General features: G+C 40.8%; 3 protein-coding genes across 4 annotated transcripts; all 3 read right to left on the bottom strand.

The window, feature by feature from the left end:
• Positions 1 to 205: 205 nt before the first annotated feature.
• Positions 206 to 3,486, bottom strand: dynll2a (dynein, light chain, LC8-type 2a). Its single transcript, XM_037678258.1, has 3 exons — positions 3,309 to 3,486; positions 2,699 to 2,845; positions 206 to 770 (listed from the first exon to the last, which is right to left on the bottom strand). The coding sequence occupies exons 2-3, from the start codon at positions 2,828 to 2,830 to the stop codon at positions 633 to 635; spliced, it is 270 nt and encodes an 89-aa protein (XP_037534186.1). The 5' UTR covers positions 2,831 to 2,845; positions 3,309 to 3,486; the 3' UTR covers positions 206 to 632.
• Positions 3,487 to 4,039: 553 nt separating this feature from the next.
• Positions 4,040 to 8,046, bottom strand: srsf1a (serine and arginine rich splicing factor 1a). 2 transcript variants are annotated; one of them, XR_005186882.1, is made up of 5 exons: positions 7,647 to 8,046; positions 7,003 to 7,187; positions 5,713 to 5,885; positions 4,797 to 5,535; positions 4,040 to 4,395 (listed from the first exon to the last, which is right to left on the bottom strand). XR_005186882.1 is itself a non-coding variant. In XM_037678257.1 (4 exons), the coding sequence occupies exons 1-4, from the start codon at positions 7,832 to 7,834 to the stop codon at positions 5,338 to 5,340; spliced, it is 744 nt and encodes a 247-aa protein (XP_037534185.1). In that variant the 5' UTR covers positions 7,835 to 8,046; the 3' UTR covers positions 4,040 to 5,337. The 2 variants fall into 2 exon arrangements, 1 of the variants encoding a protein (XP_037534185.1); XM_037678257.1 differs by having other exon boundaries at positions 4,040 to 5,535.
• Positions 8,047 to 10,282: 2,236 nt separating this feature from the next.
• On the bottom strand, positions 10,283 to 13,942 carry aldoca (aldolase C, fructose-bisphosphate, a). Its single transcript, XM_037678256.1, has 8 exons — positions 13,825 to 13,942; positions 12,967 to 13,178; positions 12,813 to 12,867; positions 11,272 to 11,432; positions 11,101 to 11,184; positions 10,820 to 10,994; positions 10,540 to 10,739; positions 10,283 to 10,470 (listed from the first exon to the last, which is right to left on the bottom strand). Exons 1-8 carry the CDS (start codon positions 13,934 to 13,936, stop codon positions 10,378 to 10,380), a joined length of 1,092 nt encoding a protein of 363 aa, XP_037534184.1. The 5' UTR covers positions 13,937 to 13,942; the 3' UTR covers positions 10,283 to 10,377.
• Positions 13,943 to 14,889: the final 947 nt, after the last annotated feature.

The following is a 14,889-nucleotide window of genomic DNA, read 5'->3' as shown; positions in this document are numbered from 1 at the left end:
AACACGCCTGGAAACGTTTGCACTCTCTCGTGCCGGTTTCCAACGCGTCGAGTTTGTCAGATGTTGTGACATCTTCTCCGAGCTCGGCTGCAAAAAACAAGTTTCACCCTCTGCTGGGTGGGGGATTTTTTTTTTTTTTTTTAATAAAAAAAAAAAAAAAAAATAGTATTTTGTGCATTTCAGACATTTTTAAAAACCCAAATGAAAAAAAAAAAGTTAATTTCCATTAAATAATTTAAGATCGGACGCTAAAAAAGGGTTAAAATGAATTCCCAAACTGGTGACCGTGGTGTGATTTTACCATCTCAAATGGAAACATCTAACCAGGAAAGCAGATGAACCACTACATTCTTCAGCTTTCCTTTATCCTACAATCAAGGGCCACGCTGAAATGAACAACCTAGAATTTAACAGCTTCAACAAAAACAACTTCAGTTGCATTCAAATGGCAACTATTGGAAAGTAAACTTACTGTAACATACATATTATATAGTGTATAGTCCATGCAGCTGCGCACGGCGGGTTTTGCATCGTTATGGTATGTTATTAGTGTATGGGAGACATCAGCCACCGGTGCATTTCAGATTCAGGTTCCGGAAGGAAAAACTCCCTCAATACCCACCAGAAACTGATCAGCCAGACTTGAAGAGTAAGATGGCCACTTGGCCCAGATAAAAATAAATAAAATGCTTCGTCTCGTGGGTGACGTAGCTGCCGAAGTTCCTCCCAACGATGCAGTGCCAGGTGGGATTATACTTCTTGTCAAACTCCTGAAAGAGAGGCAAAAAAGGAGGAGTGTAGTAAATACATGTGTATTTATGTGTATTTATACTCTCCAGGTGCTCCGGTTTCCTCCCTCAGATCAAAAACATGCATGTTCGGCTGATTGGTAACTCTACATCGTCCCCAGGTGTGAGTGAGAGAGTGAACGGTTGTTTGTCTCCACGTGTCCCTGCGATGGACTGGAGACCTGTCCAGGGTGTCCCCCGCCTCTCGCACATTGACTGCTGGGCATGGGCACCAGTGACCCCCGCAACCCAAAAATGAAGAAGTAGGTAAAGATAATGGATGGACTGATCATTTTACCAGCAACGGTCACATTGTTTTTCAGAACAGACAGAGACAGACGCCTGTTTCAGTCATTTTTACCTCACCGATGTGTCCCGGTGATGGTCTGCATCCAACAAGAAAGATAAATTCACCCAAGTTAAAAAAATAAATAAAGATTAAAGTCCAGGCCACCTGAGAGTTTTAAATAGCACAACAGCAACATAAATAGATTGCTATGCCTGGCTTTTATTTAAATAGGACTAATTACGAGTTTTATTCATGATAATCTGAGCTTTCATTTTAATGTCATTATACTTGTTCACTGAACCTTCCCCCACATTTTAGCTTTGTCCTTTGTGATCACGTTTACGTTTCCTTCAGGGAATGCATATCATTTAGATGTGTTAGTGCTCAGCGCGTGTTGAGGATGACTCCCAGCACCAAATTATGACAAAGTTTATGTGAAATTACCGGAGTTTTAGCTACTTTGGTCAAAAGCTGGCCGTCGTATGTGATGTCTTGCGTGGTATTGCATGTTTCGTTAGCGCCTTGACTTCGTGGCTGTCAGCTAGCTTCAGTTCACCAACGCTTCACTTCAAATTTCAGCTCAATGTTTGTAAAATAACCTGAAGAATAGACCAATTAGTATTTTGCTCAGAGGCCATCTTGATTGGATTGGCTCCAAAAGTTGTGATTAGTCAATTATTACTTAGCTTAAATTCATTTAGCTGTGTTTTTAATCATTTTTTGTTTAAATTTTTTTTTTTGTGTGTTTTAACCGTTACCATTTTTATGACATGCACTACGGACCTCTTGGCCAGGTCACGCTTGCAAATGCAGTCTTGATCTCAATATTTTCTTTTATCTGATTAAACTTAAAACATGTAACGAATGGGATATTTTGCTAACTGAAACAAGGTTGACTTCAATAGGTAATACCAAAGTTTTAAGCAAAGATGTCAAGCAGTATGTTGTGTCCCCAATACGTGTCGGGGACCAGGCTCAGCTACTACCACACCCCCTTTTATCTCAATATCTGTACAAATTAGATAAAACTTGAGCAGAGCAGCGTGGTCGCCTCTCAGGGAGATCACAGGGGTCTTTCTGGGTGGAGTTTACGGTTTCCCCCCACAGGTCAAAAACATTCATGTTGGGCTGTTTGGTAACTAAATTGTCTTGAGGTGTGAGTGAGACTATTGTCTCTGTGATGGTGTGACCTGTCCAGGGTGTCTCGGTCTCTTGCACACCGACTGTTGGAGATGGACACCAGTGGGGAAAGAAAATGGATGGGTGTCTGTAAGAAATAGCCAATATTTGTGTTTTCTAAGATCAGTGGGCTGTGGTGGCCATCTTGAATTGAGGTGACTCAAAACAAACAAAAACAGCTGACGATGTAGAGAGTAAAATGGGAGTTTCTCTAAAATTTGTCCTCTGGTTTATGAGATATTTTGCTAATATTATGGAGAAACGAACAGATGCACAAAGGTCAAAACTTGACCGCCTTTTGGCTTGCCAGGATGTATTTAAAAAGTGTTTTTCAAAGTGAGGTGCATGAATGAACATTTGTGGGCTTGAGAATGAAACCTGAGGGACACCATCGTCCTGGAAGCTGCGAGAAGACAGTTCTTGGACCAGGTCCATGTCTCACCTTCTTGATGTAGGCAGCGATGTCCTTCTCTATGTTGTACTTCTCCATGGCCTGGGTGGCACAGTCCACGGCGTCCTGCTGCATGTCGTCGGACATGTCCGCGTTCTTGATCACTGCCTTCCTGTCGGTCATGGTTGATGTCGTCCGCTGCGGGTGAACACGTAACAGGCACGTTCACTATGACACTGCACGTGGTGAAGCGAGGACGGGCTTTAGGCCAAAAGAGATCAATTCGTAAACCATGTCAATAAAAATTAAAAAACCCATTCGGCGTTTATTATTGTTAGCTTCAATGCTAAATGCAGAAGCTCAAGTTTCAACCACCCGGGGTTTCGAAAAAAAAACAAAAAAAAAAACATGACTTGAGCGTTGCATGAATTGAAACTTGATACAGGTGGAGTTAAATTACTTGGTGAGCAAAATCACTTTCATGTAAAAACGACATTTGCGTCAGAAAGGGCAAATAAACTACTCTGTGCTAACGCGCCGCAGGCTCGGTATATTCACGTCCTAACAGTGAAAATGTGTGAACGTGTAGCGAAAACGTCCATTCGAACCCGAAATCCAGCAAACGTAGAAGTGAATCTGTCGAACCAAGACTGAGACTCACCTTTTAAATCACACCTGGCGGAAACAAAAACCGTGTTCCGTTAAGACAATAATATGCAATTAATCGAGGCGATCCGGAAGGTTTAAGCGCTGCTGCAGCTAATTGTTTTTTAAAGATTTACACAATAAGCATGACGGTAGGCTGGATGTTGAAGATCCGGATAAGCCCCGCCCCTCTGCTGCATGTCGCGCTCTGCCATTGGCTGGGACGCTGCCTCCAAGCGAGCTTGTCTCCTGCGTCTCTTTGCCGGCATCTTATTTCATCCCACAATGCATCATTCACGGCAGACTCGAACGGTAAGGGACGAGTGAATACCTAGACCGCAGGATTATTTCAAACTTTACAACTGAGGTATTCTTAAAATACAGAATATCTACTAGTATTGTTTTAAAAGTAAATATCTTTAGCTTTTCAAAATAGTTTATCTGATATCCTGATGCATGCTCAATAATCCAGGTAGAAAAATCCAAAAAAATTCAATCTGGTCCTCTGGACATTTGGGTTTTTTTTTTTTGAGTGTCCAGAGGACCAGATTGAACTTTTTTGGAGTTTATCTGATAATATCGTGTTCAGGAAATTAGGCTTTCAATTCATCCATCAAGCCTAAACCTCTGAAATACTATACACCGGTTAAACTGTTAAAAAATAAAAACAAACTAAAGTTGGTTTGAAATCTTTATTGAAAATGCTAAAAGAAAAGAAAGATTAGGCAAAATAAACAAACTGCTCCCAAAACTGAACCCCCTCCCCAAACCTCCCAATTTGTCAAACGATTCCCTCATACCAGGCATCTACGACTCCGTCCTTTGATCCAACTTCCTGGTCCTGTTTCGTTCTCTTGTACAATAATGCCATAATTGTGACGCTTTAAAAAAAAAAAAAAAGGCAAGGGGGGCCTAAAATGAAAGGGGAAGAGGAAAAAAAAAAAGTTGCTCTGGGACTCCCAATAATTACTTCTGATAACTCATTTGAATCCTGGAAAACTGCTCCCGTTCCAAGCATCCATTCTTGCCTATCCCTGTCCTAATCGATCCACTCATCCAGCTCCAAGGATTGGGATCCACTGAGCCACTCCTCCAATCAAAACCTTGAAATACCAGGAAAAAAAAAATCAGAGGGAGACCGTTAGAATAAAATGTCAAGATTTTTGGGCCTAATTTTAATTTTTTCCCCCCATGTTTAACACTCATGTCAAGACTTTACAAATTAAAGAAGCTACTAAGCAGAAAACCTTGCTCCCTGACGCTAACATATTGTAACTACTCAGGACGGTTAAAAGTGGGATGCTCTTGTAAAAAATATTTGTTTACATTTGATGGTAGAGGTGTTACACTTACATCACAACACTTGTTTTAAGGACTGCTTATTCTGTCAGAAGGTAGAGTAGCAAGTTACAGACTTTCTAAGTACAGCACGTGTGCGTGGTAAATAACATGCATGACATGGCAAACCTAACAAAATGTTCAGTTTATGGAATATGAAGCATACCATTGCCTCGACCTCATTGCTCCTAGATGTCCTATCCTGACCATACAAATGAAATGTGCTCCACAATGGTTTTATTCCAAATCACTTTAATCCTTCTCCTCAGATGTCTAAAGGAAGACACAAGGGTAAAATACAGTTAAGTATTGGGCTCCCGGTCAAAATGGCCCACCCCAAACATCAAAAAGAGAGGCTAATAAAAAATAAAACAAAATCTTCAATTTTTAACACTTGCAAAAACATTGAGTGCAGCTCAATATTTTTGAAGTTCATCACAACAGTTTGTAATGTTGCAAAATTGGTGATGACAGAAAACGGGGGGGGGGGGGGTAGATGGGGAAAAACAAGAGGAGAAAGCAGCTGGAAGAAGGGAAAGAGTAAAGAAAGAAGGACAGGGGCAACATCTACATACCAAGATCATCCACAAGGACATCGGGACAACAAATGCAAAAATTAAAAATCAACAGCTGACACCCAGAGAAACTTAGAAGAGGTAAAAACAGGAGGGGGGGATACATCAAAGGGGCAAAACATCGATGGTGGTTTAGGAACGAGAACGAGAGCGGCTGTGACGAGGCGAGTAGCGGGGAGATCCTCTGCCACGACCACGGGAATTGCTGCGACTGCGGCTGGCGCTGCGACTGCGGCTTCGGCTCCTGCTGCCATGGCTGCGGGAGTGCGATCTTCCGTAACTTGGGCTGCGGGGACCGTCTAATTTCACACGAATGTAAGCAGTCTCTCCCTGGCGGACACAAGAGAACTTGACATTGAAAAGACGACATTGCTGCCTCCGGCTGAAATACAGGTGAATACGGCGAACTCGGGTTTTGCTCAAAGCGTACAGCATTCCTTTTAAGTACTCACCCAGACACAGCAAAGAATCACAATCCCTGACATGTGATCAAATCAGTACACATACCTCATGCGAACGGAATTTGGTGTTGTCCAGTTTTCGAACGGCATAGGTCATGTCCTCTTTGCGGACAAACTCTACGACTCCAGTTCCATCTCTGTAGACGTCTGCGTAGCACACGTCGCCGGCCTCACGCATGTGGTCCTTCAGGTCCTGCCAGCTGCCACTCTGAGGAAGACCTGAACAACAACAAATAAAAAGTCAACCAAATCATACTGGAGAACAAGCCAACAGTTAACAGACTAGTTAGCAGATTTTCACAACAAATAACTTTACCCATATGCACTTAATCACCCAGAAGGAAAAGTCGTACTTTAGCCCAAAACTCATTTTAAGACCGAAAGCTTTTCTGCATCTTATTTTGAAATGCATATGTGCTTCTAAAGGGTTTATGCAAGTCAAACAATTGTTTGATTTTTATTCCCTCACTTAATTTCAAAGCTCATCTGTCCCCTCTAAATACTAGACAAAACATTTTTTGCAATGCAGCTGTTTTAGTTGAGACTATTAATAGTTTCCAAGCCAAGGAAGGAGCCACAGTGAGAGGTTTGAAAACGGGGAAAACAAGAATACTTAGGGATGCACAATATTAGATTTTTGGCCGATATCCGATATGTTAAAACTTATTTGGCTGATACCCGATACCAATACTTTACCCTAGACCTACTCACGACTACATAGCTTTCTCTGCTGTGGGATTAAAATACATTATTCTGTATGGTCTTTGTCAGTGTGGCCTGCTACCAAATGCAGATGCCAAAAAGGGGGGCTGCAAATGGAGTAACACTATATATATATATTATTTTGATGGAATGGTCCATGTCCGATATTTAACTTTATCACCAACATCGGCCGATACCATGCTGATAATATTGTGCATCCCTAATAATACTTTTGTTTATTTGGAGGAGCTTATTTCTTTACATAAATCTGGCACGTTTAAAACTGAAAGTAAATTTTGAAGCCAATCTTAATTTTATTGTTTGAACGTTAATTAAAAAAAAGGTACTAAGCTACCCAATAAAACACAAGTGATGTTATATAAAAGAGCAGGACCAAATGTGACCATTTCAAACAGTCATTACATCCCATCAGTTTTGTCTAAAACAGACAATTCATACATTTAAAGGTATAAATTGTCTCATGACCCAAATGAACCATAATTAACTTCCTCTGGTGTCTAAAAATACACACAGTTCTGAAAAACAGAGCTACAAGTGGTGCAACTTTGCACTAAATTGCATCGTTTAACCAAACAATGTGTACTGGAAAAAAAAAACACTTTGGTTTGCTCACCTGAAACAACGACCCTGTACTCGGAGCGCCTGGACGGGGGTCCATATCTACCCCTGGGGGCTCCACCACCGGCCCCCCCGTAGCCGCCGCCTCTGGAGCCTCTGCCGCTCCGCGGGAACTCCACACGCAGCCTGTAGCCGTCGTAGTCGTAGCCGTCGCGTCCGTAGACCGCGTCGTCGGCGTCCCTGTCAGCAAAATAAATAAATGAGGACTTAAATCAAAGGCAGAGAAAATGATTTCCTACAAGCACATGCAGGAACACACGCCGCCATGTTGCTGGATCCCAACGCTTGCTAACGCTAATCCGCCCCGAATAAGCGTCAAACAGAACATTTGCGCCTAATTTGTTCAAAAGTAAACATAATCTCTGTAAAAAAAAATAAACCACAATTCGCAGAGCGGAACAGTATGAAATGTTTTACAAGCAGACGGGGGGGGGAAAAAAATGCAAATTTAAGCAAATCTCATTCACAAATTCACTTTCGAATAATGAATGAGCTGCATTTGTTCAGGCGGCGCGTGAGCCGTAAAAACGCAGTCGATAGTCGGAGACCGCACCACGTTTTGTTACCAGAACAATGCAGGTCCAGTAAATAGCCGGAGCCCGCGCTCCGGCCTACGCCAGGCTTCAACGGCTTCCTCACCTCGGGTCTTCGAACTCGATGAAGGCGAAAGGCGGACCCCCTCTCCGGTTCTTCAGGTCGATGTCTCGAATCGTCCCATACTTGTAGAACACGTCCTCGACATCTTTGGTGCGGATATCGGGGGGAAGATTCCCCACGTAGATTCGGCAATCGTTATTCCCGGCGGGGCCTCGAACAACACCCGACATAGCTGCTAACTTTTTTTAAAAGCTCTGGTTTTTGGTAAGATTCGGAGGAACTTCTCCGTTCAAAAATGAACGAAAATAGATTTTGGAAGACTGCTAACAGAAAAAACAAACCTTTGTTAACAGGAAAGCTGTTTCAGAACCCCTACAACGTGCAGGACATGGACCGAGCGGACAACCCTCGATGTGGCGCTCAGCGGTTAGCATTAGCAATCCGCGCCTCTTTTCCGAGGCGCGGCACTACAGCCAGAAGACCTGACACATCCGCTACAGAAAATAGTTCACACCAATTAAACAGAAGGTCCCAATAATATGACAATTTGAGCCGTTTTGTGATAGTAATGAACTTTTTTTCCCTAAACCACTCACTTGTATGACTGAGTGGCAGTTTAGGAATAGAAACAAAACACATAAGCACAAAAAGTATCATAAAAGTGATCCAGAACAGGCAACTTATGTTATGAATTTGTGTAAAACCTGAATGGATTTCTACATAATAGCAGTATATGTCACATAATGCACTCAACACTGGCAGTCATGTAAAATACTACATTTGGTATAGGCCATGTATTAAAAGTTCAACTATAAAATTGTTTTAGTTCTGCCACAAAATTGAAAAGAGAAACACTAACACAATAATAATAATAATAATAATTCAACCTTTATTTATACAGGTTAGTCCCACTGAGCCTAGGGGACTCATTTACAAGAGAGACCTGAAAAATAGTCGAAATAATAATGAAATAATAATGGGGAAAAAAGTAATAATAATGTAAAAATTGAAATAATAATGAAATGGTCTAAATGAGAGCAATCAAAAGTAAAATTCATTCCACAAAAAAACAAACAAGACATATCAAGTCTAAGAAACTCAAAGTAAACATAATTTAAGATGCAAAAATGTGCAAAATGAGATAAAGAAATTGCAGCACAAACATTTGATGTGACTTAGGAAAGACATCTGTACACACAAAACAACCATAAATCATATTTCTATAGTATTTTTTTCCGTCAGTCTTCAGTTTGGTTCTTTACCAGATGAGTGCACTAATGTGCATTACAGTGTTTACTTCTATGTTTGACTCTTGTTTGATTGTTTTACTCATCTTTCTTTTTTTGGTGTTTTTGTGCTTAGATTTTCTTCCTTTTTGTTTCTTTGTATGCAACTTTTGCAAAATATTAGGAGTGCAATCATTCCGTAATTGACTGTACTTACAGTATATAGAGCCGTTCTATCTGATCAAACTACTCAAAGCTCTTTACAACACAATCTGTGTCCTCATTTACCCATTCATACAGCACTCAGAATAATCAGTGCTTTACATCACATTCAGACACTGATGGGACACACATCGGAGGCAATGAGGGGTTCCTTCCTCGTCTTGCCCAGGGACACTTCAGCATGTGACTGCTGGTGGAATCAAACCCCCAACTCTTGCATTGGAAGGTGACTGCTCAGCTGAGTGGTTAGAGCAGCAATCTTATTAAATCAAATTCTAAACAAATCACAAAACAACTCTTATTAAAGGTAAGATTAAATTTCAGACATAAAATTCTGTAAATAAATGTTTAACGATTTAACAAAAAAAAAAAAACTTGAAGCTTATTGTGATCATAAATTACACAGCAGTCATCTGTGTAAATGTTGGGTTGTGTTCAAACTAAGACAGTTTTAGAAAAGATAAATATATCTAATTAATTTTAATAACATCACTTTTATTCATGTGAGACAATCAGTTGATTAAAACGACTTGATCGTTACCGATTTCTTATTTTTCCTGTTTGTACTTTTATTTCATGCGTTTATTTCACAACGAAACCACTGCCAGACGTATTTACAATCACAAAAAGGAGAAAAGGAAGAAACGACATAAGTGAAGTAATAATTTATATCAACAGTGACGATCTCGTGTTTCCTGATAATTCACAGCGTGTAAATTTCTGCCCTGACAACCATTAGAAATATGACCAGACTTGGATGAAACACACTTTTATTGCATTATATTAAACAATATTACAGACACTAATACTTCACATGTTCTGTTAAAGCCAAACAAGTCTACATTTGCATCTTTTATTGGTGAAAATAAATCTAACAACATTTTTTTTTTTTTTACACAAGCTTGTTGGGTTGACTTTTTCCACAACTGGTGATAAATTAAATAAATGGTGGTTTATTATTTAGTCACCTGTCTTCAAACATGAACTACCAGGTCAACTCGTTTATTGGAGCTACAGCATTTGGAACATCAGCTCTACGATATTTTAAAACTTTAGTCAAAGCATTGCCGTGAGTTTTAACTGACGCCATTAAAGCAAACATCTATTTTGTGAGTTAAAGCTCCAAGAGCGACTGATTGTCCTCGTCTGTCGAGAGAATAAAACCTGCTGCAAGTTTCGGATCAGCCTCATCTTGTGTTTTGAATTCCTCAAGAGACTTTTGATATCTGGTCATCGGTTATGGAAGTAAATATGCGTTGCTAGGACATGTTTACTTCCATAATGGGTGGCTTATCTTGTTAAAGCTAGCTGGGAGGGTAAAGTTTTCAGTATGCGTGGCAGGAACCGTAGGTGCGGTGGCCATCCTCGCCGTAGTTCTCGCCGCCGGTGTATTTCCCCTGACAGGCCAGACTGTTGACCTGTGAGAAGAGCAGCAGATTAAGAGCAGCACTTTATACAGACAGGAAATTAGGGATTTTTTAAAGCACCTCTGCTCTCTTGATGAACTGCTCAGTGGCAGATTTCTCGTTTTCTTTGTGTCCCCTCCAAGCTCTGAGAGCGGACGCCTGCAGGGCCCGGCCAAAGGAGAACGTCAGGATCCAGGGTTTGAGCAAAGGGCAGTTGTTGATGGCGTTGAGGTGGACAGAGGCCTCCTCTTCGCTCTGACCTCCGGAGAGGAAAGCAATTCCTGCAGAAGGAGAGGAATTTATTCTGATTTAACTCTGCAGATTTAACACGCCTCTGATAAAGATATCTGGTTGGACTGACCTGGGACCGCCGGGGGAACGGTGCGGCGGATGGCAGTGAGGGTAGCCATAGCGACCTCCTCAGGGCTGTACTTGGTGGAGCAGCTGTGTCCAGGAGTGACCATGTTGGGCTTGAGGAGAGAACCCTCCAGGTACACGTGGTGGTCTGACATGGCCTTGTACACTGCAGCTAAGACCTGCAACACAAACGCTTAATTGTTTCGTTTTGTTTTTTCCTAAAGTTCCTAGTCAGGCGTACAACTTCTGTAAAGCCCACCTTCTCCTTTACAGAGAGGAACTCACCTTCTCTGTGACGTACTGGCAGCGTTTCAGGTCATGATCACCATCAGGCAGGACCTCTGGCTCAATAATTGGCACAATACCATGCTGACCCAGGAAGGATTGATTATCAGTCAATGCACATGCATCACAAAACAACGACTGCTCTCAGGACATTACTCCATGACACCTAACCTGCTGGCAGATGCTTGAGTAGCGTGCAAGAACATTTGCATTTTCCGTGATTGCAAGCTTCGATGGGTTGGAGTCACTGATTTTGAGCACGCAGCGCCACTTTGCGAACACGGCTCCATCCTTTTTATACTGCGCACATCGCTCTGACAGTCCGTCCAAACCTGAGGAGAAGCAAAAGACATTCAGGCTGAAAGGTGAACCTGATGCATGTCTTGTCGTAGGTACCTCTTTGAGTGACCTCAGACCTATTTATTCATTAACCTTTATTTGAACAGGCAAATCCCACTAAGATCATAGATCTCTTTTGCAAGGGAGGCCTGGGCCCAAAGGCAGCCTAACATACATGTTTTGAACTGCAGTATTTGGAGAAAACATACAAAAACGCCACACAGAAAGATCTCAGGTCCAACCCAGGTATCAAACCCGAGACCTTCTTGTAGTGAGTCAACAGTGCTAATCAACAAACTGCTGTGCTGCCATGAGTTTAATGCTAACACAGGCTGACTGCTAGTCTTTTGGCTATTGTGTGATTGGTCAAAAATCTGAAGAGGGCGCGTGGATTCAATAGCATAACTGTTTACATGTCCATTTTTCCACTGGTGCAGACATTTTATACATTGGGTAATTTTGAGGAGCAACTGGCAGAGGCAGTGATAAGGTATGGAAATCTTCATAGCACATCTTTAAAAACACACAAATTGCTAGTTTGTGGAAAGAGGAACCCTAAACATGGCAGCTTTATGAGTACCCCAATAATTTTTTTCTGAAGTATGAAGTATGTCCAGGATGTTCCCCGTCTCTCGCACAGTGTCTGCTGGGTATGGGCACCAGTGACCCTGTGACCAGGAAAGGAAGAAGAGGGTAAAGATAATCGATGGATCGATGGGTGGATAAAATGTTCTGGCCAAAATAACCTTTGTGCTTGGCAGCTCAAGAAAACAAACATTTCTTGATTCTTGCAGACAACGTAATCTGCTTAAACCATTACCAGGTAATACTGTGAGAAAATGGTTTCGGCCCTCACCAATGATAAGACTTAATATGTTCTTTCACTTCAAAAGATCTTCCTGTCATGTAATGGACATGACTCTTCACAGTTTAATGTTAGGTCATTCCAGCCAAAACAAGTCTGGCATCATCCCACTTCCGACACCAACTTGTGTGGCAGAAAATATAAGGGAGACTGGAAAGCTTGCTGATTTTTTTAATGAGAAAATCCCAGAGATTAGAAAATTCCAAGATTCAGAACATGTCTGATCTAAGATTATAGGATGCTGTCCTAAAAAACATTGAAAAAGTGGATGAAGTTATTTCATTTAACAGGCAGAATATGTCAACATTAAACTGAACAGACATGTCTACATGACACCTCTGATGAGGACATATGGACCATATCACTGAATCAGATTTTCTACAACATTGATAACATTTCCCACTTAACGCCACTTTAAAAGATCTGAATGATAATTTAAAAATGTGTGAGGATCTTTACAGGTGACAGGACAAAAACATGCATATAATGAAAGATGAGTTTGTCTTACCCTGTGTGGTTGTTTCTCCACATGTTCCTGCCAGGGGAACCACACCTTTATCAACCTGAAGAACAGGAACACAGTTAATTCCAAGATCCATTAAAGGCGAAAACCATTTTTGCCAAAGTTGAAATGTCACAGCTCATGCAGTGAGTTGACAGACCTTGATGCCAATCAGGATGCCCTTGTCCCGGATCATTTTAACGAAGGAGACACCTTTATTGGAGTGCTGGTACAGAGTCTCGTGGAAGAAGATGACGCCTCCGATGCAGCCGTTGATGCGATCATCTGCACTGAAGAGGATCTGACGGTACTGCCTGCGGTTTTCCTCCGTGTTTTCTACTCCAACTTGGGACAGCCTCTTAGCCATGCTGCCTGCAGCAAAGACACCACTTGAAGAAGGACTGCAACCTTTTAGAGTAGGACCACCTTACTGTTTATCGATAAGGGACAGAGTTATAGCTGTTTTGATCAAGTCCCACATTGCAAGTCATCACACTCAGATTACGTGTTGTGAAAAAGTACTAGCAGCAAACACACCACATTTTAGCTTAATATCTGTAAAACTGCCTGCGTTATAGGTATTAATGTGTTGGCTAGGATCATTTAGCTGTGGCGGCCATCTTCAATTTAGTTGCTTCCACAAGCCAAGCAGTTGTAGATGCACAGAGTAATTGCTTCCTGAGAGTTTCAATTAAATATATTTAGTGATTTGTGAGATATTTTACTAACAAACAAACAGGGTTGACTCCAAATAAGTAGTATGTCTTGTGATTGGTTTTGAGCTACATTAACACAAAAGTTTAGCACAATACCCGTTATAACCATCTTGAATCACTTGTGAACCAAATAATTAATTCTGGAAGTTTCAATTAAATCTGTCCCGTCATTTGTGAGACAAAAATGAGACAATAATCATGAAGATGACGGTGGACTGACTGGTTTTCATCAACACCGGGAAGCAGCTCTCTCCCCCCCCCCCCCCCCCATGCAGAAAGAGTAAGGAAGCAGTGCCACAGACCTACAGACTCATCTGCAGCCAGGATGCCCTTCCCTGGAGAAATGATGCGTAAAGCAGTCTCATGGAGCTCCCTCTTCTGAGCCTCGGAGAGCGCCGGGAACTGGTGCGTCATTCTGGGGCCGGGTGTCCGAACAGCCTGGGGAGGAAGGTTTGACCTCAGGATTGTTCGGCCTAAAACGAAAAAAGTTTCATCCACAATTAGATTCATGACATTATGGAATATGCATTAACTTGGACATTTTTGGCTAATTCTGTTTTTATACATTCCAAATTTAGTTTTTTATTATTATTATTATTATTTTAACCTTCCTTGGGTTAAATTGACCAACAGACCCCACACTTAAAAGTGATGCCTTGTGGGTGAGTTTGACTCGAGAGCAGCTGGAGCATCTAAACTGTACTTCTTGATTTTTATCTTTTATTTGTCTAGTTTTACTCCTGCAGTATTCTTAGTTTTAGTTCAACCCTAAATTCTTCAGCCTGCAGGTACAAATAAATTCATTTATTTATTTCCTCTGTTGCTATTCTTCAAGTTAGCTACTAAAATCCAACATGCAGAGTTATGTTTTTGTTGCATTTGTTGTAAAATAATACATTTTATGATATTATTGCTAAGCTATTTTTTGTCATATTGTTTGATCATTTTTCTTTTGTCTCAGTTTTCATTTATTTTTCTTGTCTGTTATGTTGCTGCTGCGATAGGACGTGAATCATAATCTCATTTTACTAGGTTTATCAGTTTACAAAACTTATTCATTTCTGTAACAGTTAAGTTGATTTTAGTGTTTTAAGTCTAAAGTAAATAACTTTTTATACTTTTACAGTCAAAATACATCATCATAAAAATTAAACCATTAGTATAAATGTATTTCTAACAACAGTTTTAAGGTTATTTAAACATTTCTGCCAGGTAATTAAATAATATTGCGAATTAGTTCAGAAATGTACAATTTTTATTTCATTTTGTTTCTTAGAAATCACAGTGAGATCAAATATTTTAATATTTTATGTTAAATAAAATGTTGCCTAAAAAAAAGGAAAGAGAACATCTTACCTGTAGGCGTG

Source organism: Nematolebias whitei, chromosome 6, assembly GCF_014905685.2.
Source record: "Nematolebias whitei isolate Nwh7 chromosome 6, NemWhi1, whole genome shotgun sequence".
NCBI classification, from domain to species: Eukaryota; Metazoa; Chordata; class Actinopteri; order Cyprinodontiformes; family Rivulidae; genus Nematolebias; species Nematolebias whitei.
Note: the sequence above shows the minus strand (reverse complement) of the source record. Positions and strands in the feature narration are given on the sequence as shown.